The sequence below is a fragment of the Drosophila subpulchrella genome, chromosome 2R (assembly GCF_014743375.2).
Source record: "Drosophila subpulchrella strain 33 F10 #4 breed RU33 chromosome 2R, RU_Dsub_v1.1 Primary Assembly, whole genome shotgun sequence".
Taxonomy (NCBI): domain Eukaryota; kingdom Metazoa; phylum Arthropoda; class Insecta; order Diptera; family Drosophilidae; genus Drosophila; species Drosophila subpulchrella.
In genome coordinates, this window is record NC_050611.1 from 207094 (window position 1) to 227042 (window position 19949).

At 41.8% G+C, this 19949-nt stretch overlaps 3 protein-coding genes across 7 annotated transcripts in view; 1 reads left to right on the forward strand and 2 right to left on the reverse strand.

The window, feature by feature from the left end:
• The window catches only part of LOC119551047 (calcitonin gene-related peptide type 1 receptor), a 29129-nt gene extending 19968 nt beyond the window's left edge, over positions 1-9161 (reverse strand). For all 5 annotated transcript variants that reach the window (XM_037860161.1, XM_037860160.1, XM_037860162.1 and 2 more), the window contains exon 1: positions 8593-9161. The gene's annotated coding sequence lies outside the window, so the exon portion shown is untranslated. The remainder of the gene's footprint in view (positions 1-8592) is intronic.
• Positions 9162-10580: 1419 nt separating this feature from the next.
• LOC119550471 lies at positions 10581-13917 on the reverse strand. Its single transcript, XM_037859160.1, has 3 exons — positions 13212-13917; positions 12960-13156; positions 10581-10743 (listed from the first exon to the last, which is right to left on the reverse strand). The coding sequence occupies exons 1-3, from the start codon at positions 13898-13900 to the stop codon at positions 10649-10651; spliced, it is 981 nt and encodes a 326-aa protein (XP_037715088.1). The 5' UTR covers positions 13901-13917; the 3' UTR covers positions 10581-10648.
• Positions 13918-14113: 196 nt separating this feature from the next.
• On the forward strand, positions 14114-17937 carry LOC119550802. The gene is made up of 6 exons (XM_037859736.1): positions 14114-14151; positions 15383-15657; positions 15741-16115; positions 16612-17230; positions 17546-17739; positions 17806-17937. The coding sequence occupies exons 3-6, from the start codon at positions 15869-15871 to the stop codon at positions 17910-17912; spliced, it is 1167 nt and encodes a 388-aa protein (XP_037715664.1). The 5' UTR covers positions 14114-14151; positions 15383-15657; positions 15741-15868; the 3' UTR covers positions 17913-17937.
• Positions 17938-19949: the final 2012 nt, after the last annotated feature.

The window sequence follows — 19949 nt, forward strand, 5'->3', positions numbered from 1 at the left end:
TGAATGCCAAGTGGGTTAAACGAATGCAACATTCGCCCGCATGCGGAATAATTCAGATTGGCTTTTGCAGCAAGAAACTTCCTGCGTTGCAGTATTCACCATAGCTTTTTACTTAATTAAATTCTCCTGTTCCTGATTATAGTTTGCTCGGTAAATTTTCTTGCATTTTTTTGAATATAAGTGGGGTATTCTAAGCTTAGTATGGATTTATTGACAGCTATTTTTATTCAGTACACAGTGAATTTATTCGCCTTTTGTAGGTTTTCTATGTGGATATATAAGCTAAACTTTTTGATTTAATGCCTTATTTTGTGAGTCTTTTATAAACATTTCGAAATTAATTAACAAGATTTACTACCACAAGTACCTTTACAAATTAATAACTTGTGCTTGGGCTAATAATGAGATAATGACACCAAATTATTGGCTTAGAGAGTTATTTATGAGCTATGTTATAAGCAGAGAAATATTTAATGGCACCATAAAACCGCTCCTTTAAACAAATGGCTTGTAGTCAATTATACTCCAATTTGAGTAAATGCCTAGACCTTGGCGCTCTTAGCACACTTCACACTCAATTTACCCCAGGAGAGGATGGCCAAGAAGGTGCTCCAGCTCCGCCTGGGAAAAGGAAAATCCTAAGTGAAGGGAGCAGGAAAATTCAGTCCCTCGGCAGCCGTGTCAAAGGGAAGCGAAATGTCGAAATGAATTTTCAGACAGTGAATTATGTTTTCCTTGGCCACACTCCGTGCTCCCCCGGCCGTTTTTTGTGTATTTTATGCCATGGGGCGGCATCTTAATTACCTGCAATTTCGTGGCCGCAAAGCGCACACAGAAAAAGGCAACAAAAGGTTTGAAATGTGTGGGCGGGGCTGGGGGGCTTCCACCAAAAAGGACGCTCCTTCAATAGAGCGTTTTAATTTCAATGGGTTACTATGGCCGTGGGACCTGGCTGTCGAAAAGGGATATGCTTAATGTATGGATTTTGTTTGCCAACTCTTTGTGCTCCGTCTCCTTTTTTCGAGCGCGCCTTTGGAAACTCAAGCAATAGATATAATACGCCATAACTTAGCATAAATTACGCGGACGTGCCGGAGGGGGCGGCATAATTGCTGTTTATGCATACTTAATCAACTGACCAAAGTCGAAGCGCAAAGGATTTAATGACGGGCTGAAACTCCGGGTTCCGCTGATTGGATCAGCTGGCTGAAAGAACAAAAGCGGAATTATGTCGAAGCACGCAGCCCGCAAAACTTCAATTAGTTTCTGGTTTAAGTTTCAGCCCCCGACTGATTGGTTCCACTGGTAGCCGAGGACATCGATGGCCACATCCCCGATCCTGATGGACTGGGGAAACGACACTTGCTGCCAATCCATCTGCCACTCACTCGAGACAGCCGTGCGAAGATGGACACTTGTTAAAACAATCCTGCGTAGGAGTTGGAGGTGATGTAAAGCTGCACAAGAAAAAATCTGACGATCAAAGATTTATTTTTATCACACTTCTGCAAGATCTAAAACTATAATTTGCCGTTATTAAAAAACAAATACCTCATAAATAAATTATTATTAAGTTAAGTATTACAAAATATTATGTTTTTGTTTAATATTCTAGTTATTAGCTATAATTAAACAAGTGAGAATGGAAAATTAAATTCACCTACTCACCATAACTATTTTCTGATACTCACAATGTGCAGGTACTCAATGTTTATATCGAGTATATATTTAACTGCTCGTATCATATTCCGCAATGCTATTTCGTTCTATGTGGCTAGCTAAAAATGGGCTGTGGCAATGCCCCTCGGGTGTATTTATGAAACATTTTGCATTATTTATACCACTCTGGAACTCATTAGCCGGGATTTAGCAGAGGTCGAGCAGTGGGAACAGCTTTAAAGCCTTCGCCAGAGCACATTAAGAGCAGCTGACCTTTGACCGACTTAATCCGCAGCTCACTACAGCTCGCCAGCTCAGTGGCACTTGACTGCTGGAATCCGTTCGCAGGACACTCGAGCAGATCCTGTCGCATGAAAGAGGGCTCTAATTGAAAGGGAATTTCCTGTAAATGCGTCCCTAATTAATGTTGCAACATTTGTTGCTAAAAGTTTCGACTTTTGTTCCCCGAAAACAAGTAATTAGAGGGCCAGCTGCTGGCGGTTTGGCCATTAAACAACCCAATAAACAAGCTAATGAACATCAAATGGGACTTGTAACACGAAAAACTCGAGACCAACAAAGGCGACAATTTGGCAGTGGACTCTTGGCCACAACTCGGTTCCTCTATTACACGTTTCCCTTCTGCATCTTTAATTAAGTTATGCGCACTTTTTTAATTGCTCATCGCAAGCGGATCCGACCCAGAATTGTGAGGGCGGGTGGCGAGTGGGTGTTCCCTCATGCTAATGCAATTTTCATGTTGCATGTTGCATGTAAGAGCAGCCAACGCAACGCCAAGTGAAATGTGCTTATTTATGCCATGTGACGCCCGTCTTGCATTTGGAACCTTGCCACATGTGCGTCGTCACATAAATATTACGCATACGCAACATTGCCGGCAGGTTGGCCGCAGCCGCTAACCTGGTTTACCCAGACAAAGCAGGGGGCCAACTTATGATTAGAATTGCATTAGGGCCCGGCATTTGCCTTTGTGGGCAGACAAAAGTTTCGCCCCCGAAAGAGGCGGAGTTTGATATTGATAAAATGTGTCTGAAAGGGATTTTAAACTCCATTTTTCAATAATAAATTAAATCAATATAAAACCCTATCTTTACTGACTGTAATTATCTTATCAATGTTTTGAGTAAATAATAATCCTCATGTCTGCATTGGTTTTCCTAGATCAGTTTAAGCAGTGGCGGATCCAGAGACGATTCTTGGGGGGGGGGGGGGGGGGGGGGGAATTGAACTTATTCTTCGATTTGGGGTTCAAACTTATTATTGCGAGAGAAATACAGTACAAATTATAAAAAAAAAATTATCCATCCCCATTTTTAGGTAAACAAAGTGGTTATATTTGAAAAGTCAACCATATGCATGCATTACAGAGTGCATGCATTTTCAGGTTCTGTGGTTCCAAGGGGGGGGGAAATTTCCCTATTTCCCCCCCCGTGGATCCGCCACTGGTTTAAGTAGATCTGGTGGGCCATAAATTTTAAGTAAGGAAAATCTATCTCTTTTAGTTTAAAAATGGATTGTAAAAGTTTTTATTACATTATGTTGTAAATGTGAAATTTGGTCTATGTATAAAGCAAGTAGTTTGACTAAATTATTGATAAACTAAATGTCGTTTAATTATAAGCCTAACTAAAGAATAAATTATGCGCGAGGAAAATAAGTCGCTATCTATTACATGTTTTAAAAATAGTACTTACACACAAAAGTTAAAGACAATCCTTTGCTGCGTAGAAGAATGTGGATATCAGTTGCTTCTGTAACCATTTGTCAGCTTGTAACTGAACCGTGCTTCAAACAGTTTGCAACTTTTCAGTTAGCGAGAAGTTTGGATTCCGCCCACAAATTCCCACGTAAATCGGCACAGTTTGTCAATGTGTCAGCACAACACTCCCCGAAAATAGTTTTAATTGAAATTACCGATGCCACGCTTTTTGGCTGGGGCCTGTGGCAGAGTCGCTGCTTTCTGGAGACGTGCCCAGAGGCTTCCATTTGAAATGAAAATTTAATGACAATTTGATTTGCAGCTGTCAACACTTTTGGCCAAGATGCCAAGAAGCCAAGTGCCAATTTGACAGGCGACTTCCGGCGCACTTGCTAGTGATGTGATGTGTCAAAAGCGGGGCGTGTTAGCCAATATATTCTGCGGCTCAGAAGTGTCTGGGCCGTTAATGGCAACAAGTGTCTGACAAGGGCCTGAGCATGAGCTTGGCAATTTGCGCCTGATTTATGGCTGCAGCCGGCAGAGGAGCTCCGCCGCGTTATCTAAAGAGCATATCGATGTTCGCCGCTCGCGATGCTGCAAATCATATTCAAAAGCGGGCCGAATCGGAAGTGGCCACCAGGCAGCAAGCCGCCAACAGGTGTCCCTGGCCATGTTCGTGGCTGCTAATTTACGGCCATCTGCGGGGTTCTCGGAGCCAAGCCCACGCTGCAATTGATTAATGTCAGTGCTGCAAATTAAGCTGAACACACGATGCCCCTTGACTTGGCTGTTTAACAAAGACAAGGCTACACACGTGTAAGCCACCTTGGGTGGATGCGACTGGATGCGGATGTGTGTGATGCTTCATTAGGGCCGACAGCGGCACAAAGAAGCTCCTGCCAGCTGGTGGCTCTGTGGTGACGTGAACTGTCACCGGCAGAAGGAGCCGGGGAGCCGAGGAACCCAGGAAGCAGCCAAAAAGCCAGCAGGTGGGCCAAAAACTACGGCCTGTCATCAGCAACCAACGAAGCAGAGGCCGCAGAACGAAACTATTTTCCCCACTCGAACTGCGACTGGCTAAAGCCGCTGGAAAAGCTGCTCCAATAATTCCTTCAGCTAACGATCTTTGTTACGGGGCCCACGACTAAATGCCGGCGCAAGAATGCAAGCCGAGCCTTATCTCTGTGCACTGAGGAAATTACTAATGATCTGGACAGACATGGGATAAACGTATCTGAAGATAGTCTCTGATTTTATGAATCTTATTATTAGGCATATTAGGCATTTATTGGCATATCCAATAAATTGATTTCTTTCCTATTTATTTTCCGATGACCGCTTTAGATACAGTCGTACGATCTGCCCCTTCCTCCAATCTGACTTACGTATTTATATACTAACTACAATATAAAGAAGACTTTTGGCAAATGTTCAGACAGGTAGTTCTAAAACTGAAAGTCTAGATTGCGTGGAAACTGACTGATGGATGTACGGATTGACCGACGGACTGACAAACGGACTGATGGCTAGATAGACAAGGTTGCTGATGCTGATCATGAATATATAGGGTAGGAATGCCCACATCACTGCGTTGTAAAATAATAAATAAACAAGTGATTGTCGATTCATAAAGAATGTTTGCTTATATCCTTTTTAAAACCACTTATATTTTTATAAGTTATAATAAAACCAATATGAAAAATTAAGAAAATTCCTTATAGTATGATTATTTAAGAGTAGTAACTTTTTTAGTAACATACGTTTAAATGTTGTTTTTTTTTAGATGCTAGTACAATTCAGATACTGTTTTAAAGATAAAAACACCGAATATGTAATGCTAATTACTAAATAAAAGAAATTAGGTTAGTCGGATCTTGCTTGTAAACACGACATAAAATACTGGCCGTTAGCAATTTGTAATCTTAATCGTGTGAATAAAGCACTGAATTTGATATAAAATAACTAATTAAGAACGTGAACTCTCCAATTTAGATGCCTATTTTTGCGGCAGTGTGTGGGGGAAATCACGATTCTTCCTGCAGACGGGGACCCAGGAATGGTCATGACAACGAGGCCCGGCTCTCTGGCTATCTGGGCATCGGGCTATGTGGCATCAGCAGATGCTGCTCCACTGCTGGCCGCTTTGAGATGTTTAGCCAGCAGACAAATAAGTTGATGTTGATTGTTTTTGCCTGACTGCGGCACGTAAACGATACTGACAGTCCGGGATCCATCTGGCCAGGCGAAACTTAATTTCTACATTTGCCGGCAGATAAAGCGCAGAGTGGGTAAACTGGTAGCCGCACAGTGGGCCCAGTCGGCGGATTCGGCAGTCGGCCAAGACGCAGAGCACGCATCTCTTCCATTAGACGCTTTTAGAGATTGTTAAATTCCAATTAACAACTTTTTCTGCCAGTTGGGCCGCCGATTGCCAGGGCATCCCGGCCTAGCTGCCTTTTAAGGCCACTCCAGCTCCAGGTTCCCTGGTTCCCTGGTTCCCTGGGAGCGAGAACAAGTTGTTTTGGCCAACGTTAATTGAACCCGCACACACTGGTCCATGTATGTTGGTAAGTGTCGTCGCATAAGCTGCGTAGTTTGTTTGTTTTGGCCGGCATTCGCGCCGTGAGTCACGTTGCCGCGATGTTCCTGCATTGTAATGCTTTATGGATCCCATAACCATTTATTTTAATTTTCCTGCATTTGCCTGCGGACAGAATGGCCTTAACAATGACGTTGGCCGTGCGATCTCATCATCGTTTGATCATCGTGCCCACTTCGAATCTGGCCGCACGCGGGGTAATGAAAATTAATTGAAAAATTGATTGAAATTGTGCACTGAGCAGTTCAATCAGCGCTAGCCTTTTGTTATTGTTAAGACCTGTCTGTTTTCTTTTTTTCTTTTTCGCGGTGGCAAAAGCTCGTGCGGTGGAAAATTGCGATTCCAGTGCTCGCTGAACCCGAAATAGCTAAAATTTGCAATTAATTTGAAAAATTCTTCATATGATAAACACTGATGATGCCCAAATCTACATCCGACTGCCTGTTGTGTAACCATGCTGTTGAAATTTTTGGACAGCAAATTAATTTGGCAGCCGGCAAAATAGGATGTATCAATCAATGGGAAAAAGCCACAATTGATGGGAAATTGATAACAAATAGGGAAACCGGAATTGGCCAATATTTGAGGGAGCTGAGAGCTTCGGCAGACATTATTTGATTTTGATGTTGTTTACACGAACGTGTACATCACACAAATCATTCATAAATCGCTTTCAATAAACAGCTGGAATAAAATCGTTGACTGGGAAAAAACAGCGTAATACCTACTTATTTGGTCGAAGTGGTAACAATTTGAAAAACGTTCTTTGATGGCTAAATAAATAAGTTGGTCTAAATGGCTGCTTTTATTGGGCAAAAGAATGTTAATGTCTTGTGCGGACTAACACGAGTTATATTTAGAAAAGTATTCAACTTTGCTTATTTATTATTTCTATTATGATGTTTTTCCAACTTTTCTGATCAAAATTCTGTAACCATAAAACGGTAATTGAATAATAATTATAAATTTGGCCATTAAATTAATACAATATAGCTTTGTTGCTGAATTTAATGGTTTTTTAATTGACTGCACCTTTTTCGTTTGCTTGAACTAACGGCAGCAACAAATAAATTGTTTATGGTATTTAAATAACACACTTAAGGGGCATTCGAAGTCGTTACTTTTGCCTTATCTGATTTCTGTTCTGGTGCCAGCGATTTCAGTATTTGCTCTAGTAGAAAAAGATACTTCCTGAATTACTAGCTCAAGAGCAGTGATTTATTTCTCTGGAGAGTCATCCATTCACTGCAAGCTCACAAATGCAGCAGACTACTATAAACTCGTATATTATCTCTGACAATATTTACTCATTAGCCGCTGCATTTCGCTCACGTGGACATAAACAAAACAACGAACAAAAAGTAAAAAGACCAAAACGGTAGAAAGAATAATCTATTTTGTAAATGCATTTTCTGGTCCGAAATATTCCCTGCAATCTTCCCGGCTAAGAGATAGCGCTTCGCCAGAATTTATTGTTTAAAGTAAAAGCTAATGCAAACCCACGCCACCGTTGTATCGTGTATACTATACGTAGTCTATGTATCTTGGAACAGTATCTATGACATCTACGCTGCATTCCGGGCGCCACGTAAACGCCTAATGGCAAACGGCTAACAGCAAATAGCGAATTTAGCCGGTGGCAAATTGTTTGCTTTTGGCCGCCAGGCTCAACTTGTTACAGTGACAAATGACGGCAGATATATCATGATCATCGCACAATAATGATAGTGTCGCGTCGTGCTGTGAAATCATCGTCGATTTGCAGACTGCCGATTGCAGATTGCCGACTGTGCGCCCAACAATTAAAGACATTTCGACCAGATCGCAAGATTTATGGCCTTACAACGTGCGTCAGCATGGAGCTGGAAATCAAAAATCAAACGGACGAAGAGAAATGCTGCTCCATTGATTTATGCAGCTGTGCCCGGATTTGATAGCCAAACAAAAGTCAGTTCACACGCTGAATGGAAGGGCCCAAGTCAAATCCTTTGAGCGTTTTTCCCCAATCAAGCATTTGCATAATGGCCACGCATAGGGAGCATATCTTAAACATTTCATTCATTCTTTGAGACCAAGTTCTGAGGACTTCATACAAAAGAGTCAGAAACGCATAATCCGGTTTTCACTTTCACATTTCTAACCTTAACAAAAAACTACACAACAACTTCAATAGGGGTACGTTTACAAAAATTCAAAAAGAATTGTTATTTAATTTAAAGTAAGTAACGTGAATTAAAGATAAAAGACCACTATTAAGTCATTTTAAATAACTTTGTCTCTGAGCTTAGGAAAATTTAAAATTGTTGTATAAAAATTAAATTAATTTTGTTACTTTAAATTAAATGTCTAAATCACTGCAAAAACTTAGACAAAATTAGCCAAAAATTGTAACGGTTTTGTATAACTATTAAGTTGTCTTAAATTCCCTTTAATTATAGAGGGGATTCCCAAAAACCAAAGAAATGTGCATATAGTTGTATTAAAAATGGGGGAAAATCCAAAGGGAAATAGTCCCTTGAAAGTGTACGCCGGAACACACAGGCCTCATAATTTCCGGTCCCCAGCAGCGGCATGTGTGCGTTTTGAAATATTTCTCCATTGTGAGTAGGCTTACCGTGGAGGAGGAGGTTGGCACAAGGAATTCCTCCTAGGCAGCCCGCCGCATATCCTGCGGCGATGCAGTGCTCGGCTCCCGACTTTCCTGGCTTTTCTCCCAGGCCAGGATCCCGCTGCAGCCAGGCGGCGCTCGTTGACGTTGTCAGCAGTTAATTGAATTAGTTGTTAATTTATGGCTATGTTTTAACTGGGAATTTTGTGAATGTGCGCGGGGAGCGGATCCCTAGGAATGGAGGGGATGAGCGGGCTATGCCAAGGACTCCGGCTCGCTTTTGTGACACCGGCGGCGTCGGAGACTGGGACTTGACTTGATTAAACGCCTGCCACTTAAATTGGCATTTAAGCGACGCACTCGGGCACTCACACCTCGCGGCAACCGATGACAATGACTTCGGGGAAATAATAAAGGAATAAGTAGAGCACACACTTTTCAATGGCAGGGGCTAAAACTTTTATTGTACACCCATTTGGGTTTAATGAGCGAATCGCGCACTCCGTTCGAAAATGGCTTTGAAAATGGTTTCGAAACCGGCTCGGATGCGCGAGGAGCGTTCCGAATACGCGGCAGTTGGACGGCAACTGAAATCCGCATGCCACACGGCTCGCAGCCGGCGTGGCTGCTGCTGCGGCAACATGTTGCTGCGGGCGACCCATCGGCAACATTGCGAGTTGCTGCTCCGACTCTTATCACTGCACTGTGGTCAAAAAGCTCTATCTATACCGTATAATAGATTCTTTTTTTTAATGAAAAACACGGAAGTCACTATGTGATGAACGCTCATGTAAACAATTACTAACTGGAAAACTTTTAAATACCCTAATCTCAGAAAATAACGCTTTAAGGGAAAACCGGGTTCTTTAACTAATTCAAAATAATAATAAAAACATATATATTTAACAAGAAATATTTTACAAAAATAGATTTTGGTCGTTATTGATATACCATCATTTGCTATTTAATTTAATGAACGGAATCATATTTTCTTGCTTGCACTTTTAGACTGTTAAAATTTTATTTACCTACGATTAATCTGGCAGAATTTTTTTTGTATCCTGTTCATTACAATTTTAATTTCTCCCATACAAAAGTTATTCTTTCCATAGTGCAAGACTTTTCCGAGCTTTGGCAGAGCTTTCCGCTGCGACGAACGGCTGCAAATTGGGCACCGGGCTCTTTTTGTTGCCCGCAACTTGTTGTGTGTCTCTGAAGAGGCTGATAAGAAGAATTGCTCCAAATCAACCGAATTTAAATGCGGCTTTATTGGACTCTGCCGCCCATTATTATTGTGAGTAGGCGCCGCTCATAAAGCCCGAGTTTAATTGTCGCTATTAATCAATTTAGCAGCAGCCAATTTCTAATTTTAACTCAAATTATCAGCAGTCAACATTTTTGAAAAGGGGAACGGCTTTAGAGTAAACTTGCTGTAAACACTTGTTGATAGTCCAAGAGGAAATAGGGTTCCAAAAGCACCATAATACAAAGAAAGTACGTTTGGGTGCTGTCTTTGCTAATCTTAGAAAAGGATAAAAGTACGTTCTCCAATCTTTCCCAAAACAAGCTTTTGGAAAGTTTAAATAATCCTAGCAGTTCACTAATTTCACAAACATCCTGCTTTTTAAAAACTTTTTTAACATGACGGTTGGTTTTTAAACAGCGTCGATTTCAACGCAGGCGTTAAGATAAAGTTTGAGATTGGAATCTAATAAATATGGGAACCACTTGATAGATTGTCTCACACGCTGTTTGAACACCTAGATACGCTGGCTTCTTGAGATAATATATCGCTTGTCTGGTAATTGTCACAGACAAATGTTGACACTAGGGCTGTTCTGATAAGTCCGCAATTATCTGTAATTGATATGGCAAGCTTTGGGAATAGAAAACGAAAGCCCCAAAGTCTCAAATGATTGTATGTGCCAAATAAGTTCCCCAGGCGGATCTCTTTGAATTCCCTCCGCTAATGCTTAGGCAAACATGTGCAAGTCTTTCGTTTTAAGCTCTTTTTAATTCCAACTATTTGTTTAGTATACATTATCAAAGAAGTTTTAACCGCTTAGGACACAACGTAGGTAAAAGCAAAACCAGCCTCATTCTGCCGGTAAATGTCGTCGCTGTTGAAGAGAACCATCAAAGGACCGGGATTGTTGCCTAAATAAGAGATAGGTGGTAAGATTATGAACTTGTAGATAAAATTATTCAAAATGTAAGTGCTTGTAAAGATGTCACTTAAACAATTATAGTTTAATTTAAATTATTAAGTATTTTAGTTGGGAGTACTTTTAAGTATTAATAATTATTGTAATTTCTTGTGAATAGCTTTGAATAGCAGTTTGTGTATTGTTTTCATTATAATTTTGAAAAAAACAAGAGAAAACGGTATTGTCGACGGCCTGGACTATCAGATACCCGTTACTCAGCTGGAAAAAAACGCCTACTATCGTTCATTCCCATCGGCTGTTTACGAGATTTCAATAACCCGCCACATAACGTGAAACCTAGGTGGCGCTGGAGAAATTTCGTAAGCAGCCGAATTTGTAAATGAGTTTATCTTCATCCCTCTCGCACTATAATTAGTTTGCTTATTATTAATTATTGTTTGTCTATAACTTTTTAATGAATGGTCCGATTTTTATAATTTTTGGCATGTATAAGGGTATTGATAGTATGAACAAAATCTCATTTAATTTTTACAAAACATTAAAAAATGTGGGCGCTAGACGGGCGTTATGGGCGATTGTGGGCGTTAGAGTGGGCGTGGCACCTGGTGAAACAAACTTCCGCTGCGTTATGGGCGATTGTGGGCGTTAGAGTGGGCGTGGCACCTGGTGAAACAAACTTCCGCTGCGCAGGAAGGCCAAGAATCTGCATTTCAAGTCCCAACATTCTAGCTCTTATAGTTCCCGAGATCTTTGCGTTCATACGGATAGACGGACATGGCTAAATCGACTCGGCTAGTGATCCTGATCAAGAATATATATGCTTTACATACTTTCCGACGAATCTAGTATCCCCTTTTACTCTACGAGTAACGGGTATAATAAGATTAGAAAGATTGATCTCGACAGCCTTTAGACTGTGCCAATAATATTCACAAATAGCTTTATTTTGAAATGTTTTTCCTTTAGGAGATATAGGATATAGTCGTTCGACCGGTAGGAACATATACCCTGATCCAGGTATGCATCAAGAAAAGATGAAACAAGGAAGAACGCTATAGTCGAGTACCTCGACTATCAGATACCCGTTACTCAGCTAAAGGGACCAAAGGAAAATGGAGATATGCAAGCAGCAAAGCGAGACTTAAATGCGCCACCTACCGGCGGTAGACAGATTTAAGCGTTGTGGGCGTTAGAGTGGGCGTGGAAAAGGTTTTTTTGGAACAATCGATAGGTAGGACGAAACCAATACATTTCAGTAACAATTTTTTATCTAGCATAAGAATTGTGGGCGCCACAGGCTTGGGCGGTTTGTAGGCGTTAGAGTGGGCGTGGCATATTCGCGTAACAATCTAGCGCTGCGCTCAAGCCTACGGAATCTAAATCTGAAATCTCATCTCTCTATCTTTGATAGTTTCCGAGATATCCGCGTTTATATTTACGATTTTTTGAATTTCAATCGATAGGTATTGCTGAGAACAATACATTTCAGTTAAAATTGTTATTCTAGCATCAAAACTGTAGGAGCCACAGTTTTGGGCGGTTTGTAGGCGTTAGAGTGGGTGTGGCACTCTTCTGAAATAAACGTAAGAAGCTCAGGAATCTGCACGCCAAATCTCAGTAGCCTAGCTCTTATAGTTTCCGAGATCTCAGCGTTCATCCGGACGGACAGACAGACGGACAGACGGACATGGCTAGATCGACTCGGCTAGTGATCCTGATCAAGAATATATATACTTTATGGGGTCGGAAACGCTTACTTCTGCCTGTTACATACTTTCCGACGAATCTAGTATACCCTTTTACTCTATAAAAAAAAATTCATGTCGATTATTTTTCACTGCGCGAAATGTCTTTAATTTTTGCAAGTTATATCCGATCGTTCCTATGGGAGCTATAGGATATAGCCGTCTGATCGGGGAGCTTTTCAAACTTGATCGCTAGCCTATAAGCTGAGCTCGCAAACGGTATTGAAACAGACGAACAACCGGACGTGGATAGATCAAGGATATATATACTTTATAAGGTCGGAAAAGTCTCCTTTACTGCAATAGAAACTAATGACCAAATTATAATACTTTTGCAAGGGAATAATAAGTCTACCTATTTAAATTCAAGTTCTTTAAACTTATTTGCTTTATGTTACAAGAAACTTGTTCACTGGTGTTAGGTGAGCTTTGCCCCCCACGAAAGCTCTATGAAACTTACTCGATATGACCACATCCTTTTTAATGGAGCCACAGAAGTAGGTGGCGTGCTTGTGGCTGTCTTCAAAGGTCGCCTGTGGCACCATGAGGAAATCGGCATCCAGATCGTTGGTACTATCGCTGCTATAGCAGTTTTCATCGGTCATCATGGTAGAGGCGGAAACCACATCACCAACATTAAAGTCGTAGGCGCGAATGCTGTTTAATAAATTGTAAGAAACAATTTTAAAAATATTAATAAGGTGATACTCACGTAAGAAGCTTGGTTCCCGTTTGGCGACGGAAGCAGATGGCGTAGTTCATGTGGGACGGGTAGATTCCATTTCCGTTGTTGTAGTTGAAGGACTTGACTGTTCCCTTGGACGAGGGGAAGTACTGCAGGCAGCCGGGCGGGGCCACATAGTAGCCATCCTTAATGGTGGTGGAGCGACCCTCGATGATGGCCTCCTCTTCCTCCAGATCCAGGGATCGAACGGAGGCTCCCGCTGGGCACTCCAGCTGGGTCACTGTCATGTCCCAGGAGGGCACGGGCATTCCGGTGGCTCCAGCGCGATCGGCCAAGCCAATGAGCAGATCCACCACAGAGTCACCATCGGTGGCATTGAAGGGCACATAGATGTGCTGCCAGACCTCCGTGCCGCACAGTTTCAGTCCATTAACCACGAAATAGTCACGGGTGCACTCGGCGTAGGTCAGGCCCGATGCATCGGATTCCAGCGTGGGTTGGGCCAGGTTCATGGCCCAGTCAATGCGCAACTGGCAAACGTACTTGCTGTACGCCTTTATGTGATACTCGCACTCCCGCGGGGGGTTAGTGGGGTTCACCAGGTTAATGTTCTTCGAGGAGGTGGATCCTCCACAGGTGGGCGTGGCCACCGAAGCGGCTTGAGTGGCCGAAGCCGCCACCAGGAGCAGCAGGGTGCTAGCTATGCAGTTCTTCATCGTTCTGAGTCTCCAAAGCGGTCAGCCTGTGGGTTTTTATGGCTGCCGGCAATCTCACCTGTCGCTCCTATCGCGCCCAATTGTCCAGGTTTCAGTGTCAATAACCATGATCGATTGGTTTTATCGCTCCGCTGGCCCAAGGGGGCACTTGCAGTCTGATTTCATTCATTTTCATTTAGAGTCTCTTTATTATTAATTAGCCACGGAAAGAGAATTTAAAAGGTTTTATCAGCTTGCTACATTTTTGACAGGTTTGTTATTTTAAGAGCTTTGTTTATAAATCAAATCTCAACTATTGTTCTTAAATTAGAGAAAAATGCAGTGGTATTTTATATGCCTATTGTCCAAGTTTTTGTTAGGAACTGGCTGATTACTTTTTGTATGACCTATTTATTATCTATATAATCAATTTCGATTTGTATATTCCCAAAAAAAAAAGTTTTAATACCGGTTGTTTTAAAAGTATACTTGAAGCATTACTGAAATCAAAGTATACATTCAAGACTAGATAATATAAAGTCCATAGTTTTCAATTTAATTTCTATAGTATATTAGAGTCTAGAATTTAGATTTGTGGAGTTATTATTAAACTAATTAATTTCAATTTAATTTAATACTTTGGAATGTATTAGTTTAATACTCATCTTATCGATGCCAAATTGATACTCAGTAGTGTAGAATAATGTAACAATCACTATTTTTTCGGTGTATGTAAAACAAAAATATTTAAATTAATACGATGGTTCCCCTTAAAAAAGTGACTTATTGGTACAATCTAAGTAAAGAATGTAAGATCTATTTTTTTCAGTTACTCGTAGAGTAAAAGGGTCTGTATATCAACGTTATCACTAGATGGGTCCATCTAGACAGTTATTAAGTACACAGGTTGATTGTTATCCTTATGTGCCAAATCTACTCTAACATTCACAAACGTTTTTTAATAGTGTAAGTAAAATTATTGTTTATTTTAATGTCGGCTTTTTGAAGTTTTTTCAAATTTTATTAAATAATTGTCAATATCTATCGGCCTTCCAAAAATGACAAATGATAAAGCGGACTGCTAACTTAAAGTTAAGTTGGTTTGCGGAGTAACAAGTGTATATAAGTCGAATCACTCGACTACAGCGTTCTCTCTTGTTGTCTTTAATAACATTTTTTAAAATAAATACAATACAATTCTTTATTTCAATTATCTTATCGCAATCAAAGTCTCCTGCAAGTATGCAGAGGCAAAACAACAAATTCTAATTTAATCCCAATAAAACCCATCGATTAGCGATAAGATTTGATGTTAACCTATTTGACAGCGCAGTTATCAGTTAAATGTGCAAGTTTCTTGACAGCCATCAGTTGATTGGCATTTTTTTTAGTTGTTTATTAATAGAACGCTTTTCTGGAACTGCATTTGTCGAAGTTCTTGCCCAATTCGTGTTGTGCAATTCGCCTCTAATTGGGAACTTGTCACTTTCACACACCCTCCAGTATTGGTTTCCTCTTTTTACTTTTTGACATCATCATCATCGTTACTATCGATCGTCACCTTCATTTATGGCGATGATAATGAGATAGCCAGCCAGCATTCTTCACGACACCCAGAAACCCAGTCCCAAAACTCAAAAAGTTAGCAAACATAACCCAGTTTTGACAGATCTAATATCAGAGTAATGGACACTTCGTCGAGGTTCAACGACTTGATCGGTCGGCGATGGGCAAACAAGTTAATAGGCGCAACTAGCTCGGTTTGAATATTCATGCCGGTAAGTGACGAACCGAGCTTCTTACCAAATATTGACACGCCATTGCTTCTAACACGAAAATCTCATCACCGCATCGCTGCCAGCGCCGCTGTATCTTTCGGATTCTTCGGCCCAAGAAGTGCTATAAAAGCGGTGCGACCCCCAAAAGATCCACACAGTCGATGTGAAAGTGCGTGGGTGCAGAGAACTTGAGTGAAACCGAGGATTGGACATGATTGGATATACGTTGCTGCTCCTGGGATGTTTGGCGTTTGCGCAGGCGCAGACACTGAATGACACAAGTGGCCTGGCTGTCCAGGAGCCTGGCCTGTGGCGCCAGGGAAGGCGGAGGAGCGTCTTGGCGGACAGCTGCGTCACCAACAGCGGCACCACCGGCACCTGCCTCACCCGCTTCAAGTGCATGCGGCAGTCGGGCACCGTCAACGGGTACTGCGGCACCTACGGTGTTTGCTGTGAAAGTGAGTTGAAGAAAGTGATACAAAGAGTGGGAGCCCTAGAAAGTGGGTTAATAAATAAACTAGAATATTTATATATTTATCGGTCAATAAATATTCTAGTTATCGGCTTATTATAAGCGTATCCTTAAAAAGGAAGGTAAAGTCATTACTACATTTGAATGAATAACTACCATTATTTGGAAGGAATTTGGTTTAAATCTGTAAGTTTAACTAGGATAGCTTCAATAAATTGTTATTTATTTTAGAGACAAAACCTTTAAACCTATGGTTTAAAAATAATCTCAAAAGGACGACTTTAAGTACCTATTCCGTTAGTTAAATATTTTTTATAAATACGTGATCATTTTTTTTTGACTGTGTTTAAAAGATGTTCAAAACATAAAATTATTTTTGTATTTGAGTTTTAATTATTATTTTGTATTATTTTTTTATTTTTACATTTTGATGACCTGTATATGACACATAAAGCAAACTGAAAGTTTCTCCTCTCTTATAGCAAACCTACAAGTGGGAGCTTCTACGCGTCAGAAGCGAACTATAATCAAGAATCCTACCACAATATCCAGCGAATTGAATACCTACACGATCGAGGCCTTCAGCAGCAATGTGCAGCAGTTGAGAATAGATTTTGAGCAGTTCGTGATGCAGCAGCCCACCGATACGGATGGAGTTCTTGAGTGCCTGGACTATTTCGAGGCGGGCGGCTTCAAGTTGTGTGGCGTGAACGATGGCCAGCACCTGTACCTGCCCTTCAATGCTGCCGCAGGCGTTGATCAGGTGACCCTCACGTTTGCAGTGACCTCCACAGGAACCGCCCCCGTTTGGAGGCTGGTTGTGACCCAGCTGGAGGGCCCACCCGCGAATAGCCGGCGGCGTACCAGCACTTCTGCCGGCTTGGGCACCTCCACCAATTCTCTGCAGGATCTGCGCGACATCTTTGCCACACATCACGCCGATTATGAGCTGCTGGCGCCGCCGGGATGCCAACAGTACTACACGGATTCATCGGGCACCATTCGCAGCTTCAACTTCCAGACTTCAGTGATCAGCAACTATATGCCCGACTTGAGCTACAATATCTGCATCAAGTCGGCGACCACCGCGAGTATGATTGAGTGAGTAAAGGGTATGGGGCAAAAAATTCGAGAGTTATACTAATTTCAAAAGATCCTTAAATTAGGAACATACATTTCAAAAGCTGTCCTTTAAAACCTAAAAAATATTTGTGGCTTACCTAAAAAGTATTTCAAAAGAAGTGATTGCTTACTATCAACTGAAAGTAATCATTTTAGATATTGTTCGGATTCTTAAATTCAAGTGATTAATATTTGATCAACTTTAAAGAAGTATACCTTTTGAAGTTAACAGTGACTTATTTCCATTTTAAGTCCCATTTTCCCTCTGTGTCCTAACGAAATGGTTACTTACAGATACTCCTTCAGCAAGTTCTCGATGTCGGTGCAGTCGGATACCAGCGAGGGCTACGACGAGTTCTGCCACGCCACTGTCCACACGTCCGGCAGGCAGGAGGACTACTTGATGATACCGCAGGGCATTCTGGCCAAGAACATGGCCTACCAGCCCACCTACTACTGCGGCACCAACGACAACCTGCTGGTGTACGGTGAGTGGTTGGAGTTTTGGGGAATACCCGTTGAAAAAGTGCTTGATAACCGCTTCCATCTTGCAGCCTCGCCGCCCTATTTGATGCACTTCTCCAGCGATGAGATCACTTTGAATCGGGACGTGGAGACGGGCTTCAGTATGACGTACCGCCTGAGGAACTCGCTCCTTTAAAAGCATGTACTTTGAAATAAGTGGATAGTTTCTTGCCTAGAATTTAATAAACTCGAATGTCTTTAAGAGCATTGACCGTCTCTGAGCTTGTGTTTGGTATTCTGTTAATGAGCTTGTCAAATCAAGGGATTATGACAATGCAGGGGTGGGGGCAGTGGGGCACACACAATCAAACGCACTCGCAAAAAGTTGGACAAACGCATTAAGGAGCTTGTGCGGTCAGCGACACGATTATCCTTTTAGTTGCGTAATTAGTGTGATTAAAGTCAAGAGCTCCGAGGCCCGATGGGGTGCCAATACCCCGAAGCCCCGTTCCGCCAATGGAGCTATAATGCCGCAAGAGAACAACGGCAAACAAATAGAAATGTATAAAATGCGCCATTGGCAGCTGTGAGAGCTGGGAATCGAACCGAGTCGGTAGCCCACGGCCCCTTCCCCTGGGGCCTTTCACTTCGACAAGGTGCTAGATTTGGAAGTCCGCTAATTGACGGCCAGCACATTCTTCTAGCGATCATGGCTCATTTAGCAGCGCCGGCAGCGAGAATCACTCTCGCCCACTCACTCCAATCTCTCCTGGTGTAAATTGTAAAATAAGCCAATCAGGCACATGCCCAATGATTGGTTGAGGGAGGCTCTTTATGGCTGGATTAGCGGGCTCGCACCTGCTGTGGGTAGCCCTATTAGGCGGGATCGGGGGGAAGCTTTCTAACAAGCCCAGTCTTCCCCTCCATAATGGTGGCCGAAAAGGGAGGGATTAATAGATAAAAAAAAGTACTACAAAAGTACTACTTGTTTAATGGTTGCAAAAAACTTAAAAATACACAGGCAGAGGTTTGGCAATAGTTAACGCTGAAGTTACCATATCTGATTTTCTGTGTCAAACCTAAAGCCCTAATAAACGATATTTTATTATCTTATTTTCTGTGTCAAACCTAAAGCCCTAATAAACGATATTTTATTATCTGTAAATGGCTATAACACCATATTATTAATTTATTGACTTGAGTTAATAATCAAGGGTATCCAAAACTATTAAAGAAACAGCGTTTAATTTTAAAGAGTTTTTAATGAATGAAACTCAAATCTTTTGTCCTCAATGGTTTAAATAATTTGCGTAATTACTTAAATATAAAAAGCACAAAAATGAATATATTTTATAAAGAAAGCAATTATAGTCTTTAAAATCGACAATCCCTTTAAGTAATAGTTCTCTCATTCTAGGGCATCTAAGGGTCGTTGGGCTTTCCTAATTTGTATCTGCAGCTTTTTTTTACTGTAGGTGGCAAACAACAAGCCATAAAGCAAAGTTCCCTTGGAATGGCTTGCAGCGGCTTTCCCAGGTACAAACTGCTAAATGTTGCTCATAAATTAACGCCAAACTAAACTGCTGGTGGGTGGTGGGCGGAGGATGGAGGTTGGCCAGGACCTCCTGAGGTGGCTAAGGCTAAATGCTGTGAGTGGCAAAAGATCGACGACAGCCAGCAACTGGCAACGCGTCGCAGCTGCAGTGAAAATAACGAAAATGCATTTTAAAACCCCCGAAAGCGAACGAGGCGAAGGACGGAGCGAGAAAAACCCGGGGAAAACAGGAAAAACACACGGGGCGTGCAGAAGGAAAAGGGCAGCGTTCCACTGGACTGGCCAGTCTCTCTCTATCTCCCTCTCGCTCTGCCTTTCTTGGTCGCCCAGCGTGGCTGTGTGTTTAAGTAATGATTTTGCAAAATATGCGCAAAAGTGCCAGCACCAACACCCGGCAATATGGTGTCCTAAATGGAGTGTAACCGGAAGTGCGAATAGCGTGCAGCTGGGACGACCAGTTGACCAAGATAAGATGCCGCTTCGAACGGGGCTTAAAGCCCTTAAAGCCGGCTCGCATTGATGGCTAATAAGCAAAAAGGGGAAACTCGGACACACGAATGCAAGCCAATTTGTCATGGTCAACAGGGGTGTGAAAATGCATGCCAAAGTGGCTCCCACAAAGCTGCAGTTTTTGGTTCGCGACAGTGCAAATGGAAATTGTAACGGACCATGTACGGT

Bases quoted from the DNA above. Each gene is read 5' to 3' on its own strand.
- LOC119550802 (XM_037859736.1), top strand. From the start codon at position 15,869: ATGATTGGATATACGTTGCTGCTCCTGGGATGTTTGGCGTTTGCGCAG. The intron at 17,231-17,545 runs GTGAGTAAAGGG...GGTTACTTACAG, and splicing joins ACCACCGCGAGTATGATTGA to ATACTCCTTCAGCAAGTTCT. The intron at 17,740-17,805 runs GTGAGTGGTTGG...TCCATCTTGCAG, and splicing joins CGACAACCTGCTGGTGTACG to CCTCGCCGCCCTATTTGATG.
- LOC119550471 (XM_037859160.1), bottom strand. From the start codon at position 13,900: ATGAAGAACTGCATAGCTAGCACCCTGCTGCTCCTGGTGGCGGCTTCG. The intron at 13,157-13,211 runs GTGAGTATCACC...TTTATTAAACAG, and splicing joins ACGGGAACCAAGCTTCTTAC to CATTCGCGCCTACGACTTTA. The intron at 10,744-12,959 runs GTAAGTTTCATA...TCTCTTATTTAG, and splicing joins AAAGGATGTGGTCATATCGA to GCAACAATCCCGGTCCTTTG.